General features: G+C 46.8%; 1 protein-coding gene across 1 annotated transcript; it reads left to right on the forward strand.

Moving 5' to 3' along the window:
- The first annotated feature begins 302 nt into the window (after nucleotides 1-302).
- Nucleotides 303-9,405, forward strand: Fgf23 (fibroblast growth factor 23). Its single transcript, XM_005084070.3, has 3 exons — nucleotides 303-615; nucleotides 5,434-5,537; nucleotides 7,180-9,405. The coding sequence occupies exons 1-3, from the start codon at nucleotides 405-407 to the stop codon at nucleotides 7,618-7,620; spliced, it is 756 nt and encodes a 251-aa protein (XP_005084127.1). The 5' UTR covers nucleotides 303-404; the 3' UTR covers nucleotides 7,621-9,405.
- Nucleotides 9,406-10,430: the final 1,025 nt, after the last annotated feature.

Here is a 10,430-nt window from a genome sequence, read left to right on the forward strand (position 1 = left end):
CATTTCCTGATGGAAGTGGGACAGGTCAACGGATGACCCATGGTCATAGATAACTTTTGCCCACGCATTATTCACTTTTGGGAGCACTGGCTTGAAATTGAGGGGTGTGTGCGTGCGCGTATGTGTGTGCCTGGAACCAACGTGCCTTCCGCAAGCCTAAGAAGTCTGGGTTTCTTCTTCCAATGGATGATTACAACACAGAGGATGTGGCAGGGTTGTTTTTCCTGTTTGATGTCATGCCACTACCCTTTAAAAGTTCCAGGGCAAAAAGGAGGGAATCCAGCCCAGGATCCCCACTCCAGTTCCCGGTGTCTTCCTAGGAAGCCAGGAAGGCCAGCAAGATCCCGGCCTGGCTGGGGGTGTCAGATTTCAAACTGAGCCTGAGCCACTCAGAGAGCCTTGCGATGCTGGGGACCATCCTCAGACTCCTGGTGGGTGCTCTGTGTAGTGCCTGCAGCCTGGGCACTGTGAGAGCCTATCCTGACACTTCCCCACTGCTTGGTTCTAACTGGGGCAGCCTGACCCACCTGTACACAGCTACAGCCAGGAACAGCTATCACCTACAGATCCACAAGGATGGCCATGTAGATGGCACACCCCATCAGACCATCTACAGTGAGTACTGGCTCCAGGTTGGGAAGAGGGGAAACACCATGTTGTTGACCTCCAGGGGAGCTGGGGAAGCCCTGCCTTGGGCTAGATGAGAGGGAGAACCTAATTTTCTAACTTCTTGTGTGCATCTCTCTCTCTCTCTCTCTCTCTCTCTCTCTCTCTCTCTCTCTCTCTCTCTCTCTCTCTCTTTATCTGTGTGTGTGTGTGTGTGTGTGTGTGTGTGTGTGTGTGTATGTACCTAAGAAGAAAATTTTTTCCTCCTGCTTAATTGGACTTACAGGTTTTTCTCAACCTGAATAATCACTGCCATAATCCATTTCCAATAAAGACAGTTTTCTTTTCTTCTGTCCAAGAATTGGAGGGAAAATGGATAGAAAGATGGACTCAAAGAGGAGAATAGCCCAGAGAGAACTACAAATGATGAAATGTAACTGGGGGAGACAGTGGAAGAGATTCCAGAATCCCAAGATTTAGAATAGGTGAAATAAGGGGCTCTTTTCAACTCAAAATTCCTAGTATTCTGGCTTTATAAAAATTCTCAAGAGCTGGGCATATAGACCCTTAATACAATACAAGGCTTGCCTGGTCTACATAGTGAGCACCAGACTAGTCAGGGTGACACAGTGAGATGCTGTCTCAAAGCAAAACCTTCTCAAGAGACACCTGTTAAAGACAGACCACCAAGATGTGTGGCCTTGGCAAGTTTGACTGAATGCATCTACCCAATAGGTGTACCAGATGCTTCACAGGCTCCTGTATGAGCTGGTGGTTCTCTGAGAAGCTGAAATGTGTTTAGTCACTAACAGACTGAACTGGGTGTGAACTCCCTGGTGCTGTGAAAACACCTGGAATACTCTTAAAGATGGAGTCTATGGAAAACTGGATCATACACCATAAGTGTATACCAATTAGATGTATTAAAATGAGAGCTCCTTCCAGCATAAGGGATAATATATAGAGAAAATAGAGTGATAGCAGCTTCTATTTTAGCAGTCATGTAAAAAGTATTCTAAGTAAGACTGGAGAGCTGGCTCAGCAGCTAAGAGCACTTGCTGCTCTTGCAGGGGACCCAGGTTCAGCCCAGCACCAAGTAGTGGCTTATGGCAGGCAATGCATAACTCCAGATCCAGGAGCTCCAGTGCCCTCTTCTGACCTCCTGCGGCACTACACAAATGTGGTGCACAGACATCCATGCATCCATACACATGTAAGCCAAAAATCTAAAAAGTTACTGGAAGAGTGTATGGAAGACGCAACTGGGCTCAGTGACAGGGAAAGCACTCAGAGTAGAAATGATTTGCATCTCACTAAAGAACTATGATCTCCTCTTTGCTGTTGTAATAGGTAAACCTGGTTTCTGGATGTAGCCTCCAGGCATGTCTGACATTCTCTCTGCTATGGCCACTAGACCTTAAGCCTAGCAGCCAGATACAGGCACAAGCAAAGCCAGAGCTTACACCTGTCCAAGGGCTACACTGACAGGAGATGTGAGGAGGAGGAGAAAGAATCTCCAAATGTCAAGCATCCTCCAGAACTCAAGGGGATAAAATAGGACCCTGGAGTTCCCTCTTGAAAGCCGGAGCCAGATAGGGAGAATCTGAAATAAACTGGGTACATTTCATGGGTCCCCAGCACTGCTTGTGCTCTGTGGAACAGGACCCACAAGGTGCCTGACGACAACAGTCCCCTGCCACTGGAAAAGTGACACAGTTCTTCATAGACCTCTCGTCTTCCAGTGCATTATCAAACTTTTAGGAAACGCCATTGTATTCTTCCCCTGGAAAACTGCCGTGACTTCTGCTGCAAGACCACATGTGATTTCAAATGCTGGGCAGTGGATAAGGGTAAACTATTTTCATTTTGGAGATTGGAAATTTGCTTATAATTACAGAATGCATATAGCATGTCCCTAGAATCATAGAATCCCTTTGCTGAAAGGCGACCTCTCTGCAGAGGCCAAGAAGTCAGTATGAATTCCTCACCCCCGCCCTGACAGACATGGGGCTGGAGGATGCCTGAAGCAATGAACATGACTGAGGAGCAGTGAAATGGACTGACCTGACTTGAGTTTCTGTGTGTGATTCTATCATGTGCAAACTTTGTCTTGGGGAAGGGGAATAACACTGGACCTGAAATACTACTCAGTTATCAAGTGTATTTCCATAAGAACACACTTTTTATCTTCTTCTTATCTTTACCTATTATTAATATACTCTTCCCCCTAATTAATTATATATTTACAGCAGAACTTGGTTTTATTATGCTCTCACTTGTTTATTTTATTTCAAAAGTATGATGGTCTTGTTTGCATGTCTGTCTATGTACAACGTGTATTCAGTGCCACTGGAGGTCAGGATATCTCATTACATCTTCAACAAGATAAAGTGGGGCAAAAGTTTCTGTTTTCCCATTTTAAAGTTTTGCTTCAGTAAGTTTCTGGTTAAGAGCTGAGTGTACAACTCCTTTCCGGGGCGTTGGTCTTAACAAGATGGAATGATCTGCCCAAATGATGCCCATGCTCCCTGGACTCAGAAGGCTCTTGGGGTCTCTCCAGGGTTGGCAAGCTTTTTCTAATAGGAACAAGGCCGGCTCCCCACTCCCCACTGTGCTCACTTTTTTGGAAATGGCAAAGAAAGAAGAGTTGCTTATTGCCCTTGCTCAATAGCCCATTCTTTTCTTTTGGTGTGTGGCTTAGCTTGTACTTGACCAAGTGAACCTTCCTGCTGGCTTCTGTTGGTTGCATTCAAAATCCCATTCAGAAGTGCTCCCCCTGGTAGCCACTCACTTTCTATTAGGACTGGCCCTAGAGTGAGGGGTGTATACTGTGCTCACTGCCTGCAGTGCCTCCAACCATCAGGCAGGCTGGCAAGGTGTCAGCGTGAGGAAGTGGTCAGCTGTCAAGTCATTTTTGCAACCATTATCCCATTTGATTGGTGGTAACCCTACAAAGCAGGGTGCTACACTCACTTCACAGACTGCTAAGGAGACCTGGGCTGCAGCAATGAAACTCTCATGGCTACAGAGTTCTTAAGGAGCCAAATTGTGACCAGCATCCCTGTGGGCACAGAACCTCCAAGTCTTTGTGTCATTTTAGCACTTTTTCTGTTAGAGGCTATAGCTGCAGGGCAGGAAGACTCACTGACCTGAGTTTGAATTCTGTTTGTCTCTTAAAGATGCTACAATAACCACTAAAGAGATGCTGTTTATTTTTTAACAATGTATCAGTTGTTTTGAGAATTCAAAGTATATAGAGTGCTTAAGAGAGCACCCACTCAAAAAGAAAGGAAGAAAGGAGGAAGGAAGAGGAAAAAAAAAAACACTAAATGTAGTCCTTCACCTCACTTGCCTTGATTGGACCAAGAAGCCCTCAGGACAGAAATTCTTCTGTATTTGTTATGTCTGTCTGAGTTTACATAAAATCAGCTATATATATGAGACACATAGTCAGACATCACTTTGGAAGAACATGTGTGGTACCTCTCCCCACTTGGCAGGTTTTAACCTGCAGCCAAACTTTGAAACATTTGAAACAAACTGGATTTTCCTGGTTGGTCCTTTTCTGCTGTCACCTTCCCAGGCTCAAGTCTGCCTTCATTCCCTCTGTCCACATCACGCCAGCTTCGGTGTGTACCAGACTCTGTAGTTAGGGGATATCTGACCTTTGCGGGCTCCATCCCCTTGAAGGTCTTTGTTCTGAGCCTAACAGGGTAGGGAAGAGGCCTTAGGCTTCATGTCATCCCATGATGTTCCACCGCACGCTAGGCACAGACTGTTTTCTGAAGAGGGATTAGAAGTCCTGTCTGAGCAGCCTCCTTGAAGACATGAAGTGAAGTTCCACAGCAGGCAGTTGAAAGTGTCCTCCCTCAAAGATCTAAGTGAATGAGTCTTAAAAGAAAACGTCAAGTCTTGCTGAATCGCCATTCATTTTACAACACAATGTAGCTTGATCTTACCTCTATTACAGAATGCCTGTTTAAAGGTACTGATCATTGTTTAAGGTGAAGATGATACACATGCAAGTTTTTAAGTGAGGCTATTGAACGTTGTGCAAGATCACCATTCACAAAGAGTATCTCCCAGTGAGAAAAGCACAAAGGATTGGGTCCAAGAAGTAAATTCCATCCATCCCTGGGGCCTGCTAAATGTCCAGAGATGGGGGCTCTGTTTCTCTGGGAGAGGCTTTAGGTATGCAAATATGGTAGCAGCAGGTGAGGGACAGCTATAACAGCTGGGACACTATGCTGAAGAGTAGTCACTTCTGATTAGGGAGGTGAGAAGGCACAGCTGACCTTGGAGATTAAGCAACTTCAACAGGCAGGGACAAGAGGTCACTCTGAACACACAGGTAGGGACATGCAGTGAGGGGAACCCGAGCTCTACACATTGAATGACACTTCCACATAGAGCTTAAAATCACAGAAGCATCATCTCAGAAAGACACAACCTCAGCTCCAACTAGTGAATGACACTTCCACATAGAGTTTAAAATCACAGAAGCATCCGTCTCAGAAAGACACAACTTCAGCCCCAAACACTTAAGGATACTAGCTAGGCAAAGAAGGAAGAAGCATCCAGATGGAGGGGAATTTGTGTGCTGAACAGATGGTGGGATGACCAGGGAGTCAAGGTCCCCGTGCATGAAGGAGAATAAAGAGTAAGCGTTGTTGTTGGAGTTGGAAGTCACGGGAAATGAGAGGAACAGCTACATGGAGAGTTGTGTGATGCCATTCCCGGGAAGAGAGGTGTCATGGGGGTGTATTTTCAGAAAGTGTTCCAAGGGAGGGGTAGCTGCATATTTTGACCTGAGAGTCTTTCTTGCAGGTGCCCTGATGATTAGATCGGAGGATGCCGGCTTCGTGATCATAACAGGAGCTGTAACTAGAAGATTCCTTTGTATGGATCTCAGAGGCAACATTTTTGGATCGGTGAGTTTCTGTGTTGTGTTGGTCACCACTTTATAATGACTTTACCTCTTTTTCTAAGATGCCATTTTAAAACTGCTATGTCTGTGTGGGAAAGCAGCATGCATGCACTCACTCTTAACCACTGAGCCATCTCTTCAGTCCTTACTGTATGTCTTGTCAGGGTTTTGATATATCTAACTTTAGAGATACCACTTAGAGTGTCCCTTGGTCACTCCTTGCTGTCACCAAGTACTTCATTCTGTCCCAGTAGGAAATGCTCAGGTTTACACAGCTGGGGTTTGGAACACGGCTCTGGGTCTCTAGTCTGCACTGCCCCCTGGCACCCATTCTTGCATGGAACACAGTCCCTGTTATGTTGCAGGTCCTAAAGCCATGTCAGCTTGTGCTTTAATGTATACATTAGACATGATGAACAGCCCTGGCGTCTTCACAGTTCTGTTACCAACTGTGGCCTTGGGTGAGCTCTCTCAATTCTCTTCCCTTAGAAGTGAAGTAGACCTTGTAACCTGAAGCTCTCTCCCTCCAAATAATGACCCAGTCAATTACCTATGCCCTCAGGGTGATGGCTGGTCTTTCAGATTGTAAATCAAGGTTTTTCAAAACTAATGGCTACAGCATAATCTCAATAATTCTGAGGCAGAAATGAATGACTAATTGATTCGGGAGTCCCTTATCAATGTCCACTACACAGTTCCTGAGGTAGAAGTTCTCAATTCAGTTACTCTTGTGCATGTCCCAGAGCCTACAATACCATCTGTCCAGAGTAGATAGATACTTATGCGCATAGGAAGCCCTCACCTCTAGAATTCTTTGTAGTTTGGAAATATGTAAAGGTCCAGGTAGGCACTCAATAAAACTAAATACAAATGGGAGAATGAAGTTCTGATAACAAGTTCATGACCCTGACTTTCAAGCTACATTATGTCTTGGCGTCAGTACCCTCACTTATATGTGACCCTTCAAAGTCCATTCAAGCTCCAGCCTTTAAAGAGACAAGCCCCAACCTCCTTCCAGACAGTAGAGCTTTAAAAGGTATATACAACTCAGGCTCAGTGGCACAAGCCATCAGTCAAAGCTACTAGGCTGGCTGAGGCAGGAGGATTGAAAGTTCAACATCTCCCTGGAGTACACAGCAGAGTTCAAGGCCTGCCTGGGTAACTCAGTGAGACTCTACCTCAAAATGGGAAAACAAACAAACAAAAAATCAGAAAAAGGGCTGTAACTGTAGGTCAGCGGTAAGCCCCAGGAAGGGGGAGAGATGGGGAGGAGGGGGAGGGGCTGGAGACTATAAATGTTAGCCTAGTCCCCATTGCAGCCAGTAAAGAGAGACAGAGACATAAACAGAGAGAACGAATGAATACGAACATGAATGAGAATATGAATGTTCAGTTCTCCTCGCAGACTCTGAACAAGAGGAGTGCCGTCGGCTCTTTCTGGGCCCTGCTCCAGCAGGCTGGCCTCCAGACCAAGGTCCTCGAGGCAGTGCACTCCAGGGTCCTTATAGCTGCCACTCCCCTGAAGCTGGAGTCAAGTTCGGGCGCTTGGACATCCTTTCTTAAGAGGGAGGTGAGGGCCTGGGCTGAACAGTAGATCCTAACGGAGCGGGCGGCCCTCACCTCCTTGTGCTCCCCTTCCCTTACAGCATCACTTCAGCCCAGAGAACTGCAGGTTCCGCCAGCGGACTCTGGAGAACGGCTATGACGTCTACCTGTCGCCGCAGTATCACTACCTAGTGAGCCTGGGCCGTGCCAAGCGCCCCTATGAGCCCGGTACCAACCCGCCGCCCTTCTCGCAGTTCCTGGCGCGCAGGAACGAGGTCCCGCTGCTGCGCTTCCATACTGCACGGCCACGGCGCCACACGCGCAGCGCCGAGGACCCTCCCGAGTGGGACCCGCTGAACGTGCTCAAGCCGCGGCCCCGTGCCACGCCGGTGCCTGTATCCTGCTCGCGGGAGCTGCCGAGCGCCGAGGAAGGTGGCCCTGCGGCCAGTGACCCACTGGGCGTCCTGCGAAGAGGCCGCGGGGATGCTCGCGGAGGCACAGGAGGCGTGGACCGGTGCCGCCCCTTTCCCAGGTTCGCCTAGGCCACCAGACCCTGCGGCCTCAGCCTCCATCCTCCAATTGGCGCAGCCCACGTACAAGGTGGAAGGTTGGGTACCTGCTTCTCTCCTTTCCCTTTGGGACTCAGAGTTACCTGCAAGGTCCCAGCCAGGCACCAACAGTGGGAGGCTGGAGAGATGGCTCAGTGGTATAGAGCCTGTGCTGCTCACACAAAGGACAGTTCTCAGCACCCACAACTACCTGTGATTCTAGCTCCAGGGGAATCTGATGCGTCTAGCCTGCCTGGACACCTGCACTCATATGCACATACCCCCACACACATACACGTAATTTATAATGTTAATCTGTTTTGAAGAACCTGGGTTTTAATTTTTTTTTAACTAACAGGTAAACTAGACACTTGGCTTTAATTAGCCTGCTTCTTACCTAGCATTCTCACCGATCAATTAGCATTTAGAGACAGAGGTCCAGGGTTCACACCTTGAACACAGGAAGAGGCTGTCTCTATGGCTTTCAGTTTCTGTTCTGGGACCCACATGGGTTCTTGAATTTGAGCATCGTAATGGCTTCACTGGGCAAGTTGAAGAAAACGCTGATTCTACCCCTACCCCCCCCCAATTCTGGAAGAACTTTCAAAATAAGATCAGCAGGAGGCGGACTAGATCCAAAGGCACGGTGAACTGAAACATGTTCCACAAAGCTCAGCCTCCCTGCAGACTGAACATCCTTTGCCAGATTCGTAGAATGAGTGCCAACCCTACTCTGTTTCCAGCTCTGTGTGATAGAGCGACTTTTTCTGCCGCCCTGGCTTAGGAAGGTCCACCTTGCTAGGGTGTTTTGCAAAATGCACGAACTCTCTGGAGAGGTGTCTTAGTGAAAGCCTCCACCAGCTAGTTGAGTTTTGATGTACTCTAGGGGAAGTGTGGAAATGCGCCAGGAAAGCAAGAGCTCCGGTGCTGTGGGCTGCTCTAGGTGAGGTTTTTCTGTGGACTGAAAACAAAACAACACCCCTTTTTCCCTCTCCTAAGTGAAATGGGATCCAAGGTCTAGCTGGCAGGAAAGGTCTCTAGCACGGTTTTAGAAAGAAACGGAGGCTACTCTTAGGGCATTAAATGAAGACACTCTTTAGGTGTCCCCGGAACTCCAGGCTGTCCTGGGGCGAGCATAGCCTCACAGTGAACAGCCAGAAGGTGTTAGGCAGGCTTTGACAGTCTACTCTCCTCTGAGCCTTAGCTGGTGATAGGCCTCAACCAAGGGCATCCCTTTCTACCTCTCTTTAAATGAGCACCTGAAGATAGAAGAGTGGCGGAGCAGATTCAGCAACTTCCTGTTTCCACTGTCTTCATGCACACTTAGAAATAGATCTACTGTTTTTGTTTATCAGAGAAACGTCAGGCAATGTGGAGGACCAGCTCCCACTCTGAAATAGTAAAACCATGCAGAACAGTAGATGCCATACACCCCAAATCTTTTCCTCACTGGCTTTCACTCCCCGCTGGGGGTATCATTCTGTACGGCAGCCACTACAGGCCCCCCCACTGAGACAGCCATGTGGAAGAACCCAGAAAGAACTTGAGTAGCAAACTGGTTGTAAACGCATCAGCTCAACACCACCATGGGGCTTTCTTTTTGGCAGAGCTAAGGTAACCTTGTAATTTCTTAGGTCCCCTTGCATGTGGCAATATTTATTTATTTATTTGGAAGATTTTGCCTACCACTCTATATTTATAGTTATTTATAAAATGTAACACCACTTCTTTCATTCTGTTTTAAATAAAAATAAAATTTCTCTCAGCTTCTGTTTCTTATCCCCTTTGTATGACTGCAAAATGTGTTGAGATGTAATAAAAGGGAGGCATTTGGGAAAATCTGGAGAAAACAGAATGGGGTGAGGAAAAGGAATTTCTGGAGTCAAAATTTCTTCCATCTATAAGCATATTCAATAATTTTAATTGATCAAAATTATGAAATTATATCAATATTGACTTCTGATTATCCAAGTGATTCCTTGAAAGAATTTTTAACTTGAATAAGGCACACTGGCATAACCACACTGAAATCTCAGTTAACCAGATATTATATTAGTTTTCCATCACTATTAACAAATATGTTGCATGACCAGTCTATGAAGATAAAAAGTCTGCACCGCACTTTGGAAGTGCGGGTCCACAACCCAGAAGACCACTGTTTCATGTCTGCAGTAGATAAGTCAACACATACAGTGGGAGTCTGAGCAAAAACACGTACTTTCAGGCTGGTAAAGAAAAGAGGCTGAGGTCCGACTAATCTGCACATGCCCAGTGGCTTGAGGACATCTCCTTAAGCCTTACATGGCGCTACTACCTCCTACTAGCACAACTGGCTAGGGACCAGGCCTTCAACACATGGGGGAGCGGGTATGTTTAAACGAGTGTTCTAAACACAGTGTTACTGTCCTGTGAGATGTGACAACAGGACTGCTGGGTAACACTTTCCCTGGGGAGACATGAACAAATGTCTACTCAGTCCAGTTAGGGAAAGGGAATTGACAACAATTCAAAGTACAATTAGCAATACTATCAAAGTCCAGCTTGGTGAGCCAATGAGTTTATTTGGTTACTTCCAGGAGTAGTAATGACTTAAACAGGTATGCCTCCAAAGCTGGCATGGGTGAGGAACCTGGAGCTCACTGCATAGCCTGCAGGGAGCTCATCAGGCTGGAGAATGAATGCCTCTTCCTGGGAGCTGTTGGTCTGTTTTATGAGCCTGGAGACTTATTTGTTAGAATGACCCGCTCGGAGATGCCTCATGGCATCTCATAAACAGTACTTTAAGTGCCATTCTGACACTGATA

This window comes from Mesocricetus auratus, unplaced genomic scaffold (genome assembly GCF_017639785.1).
Source record: "Mesocricetus auratus isolate SY011 unplaced genomic scaffold, BCM_Maur_2.0 Super-Scaffold_100676, whole genome shotgun sequence".
Classification (NCBI taxonomy): domain Eukaryota; kingdom Metazoa; phylum Chordata; class Mammalia; order Rodentia; family Cricetidae; genus Mesocricetus; species Mesocricetus auratus.

Excerpts from the sequence above, each read along its gene's own strand:
- Fgf23 (XM_005084070.3), top strand. The coding sequence starts at position 405 with ATGCTGGGGACCATCCTCAGACTCCTGGTGGGTGCTCTGTGTAGTGCC. Across the intron at positions 616-5,433 it reads ACCCCATCAGACCATCTACA|GTGCCCTGATGATTAGATCG; the intron begins GTGAGTACTGGC and ends TCTTTCTTGCAG. Across the intron at positions 5,538-7,179 it reads GAGGCAACATTTTTGGATCG|CATCACTTCAGCCCAGAGAA; the intron begins GTGAGTTTCTGT and ends CTTCCCTTACAG.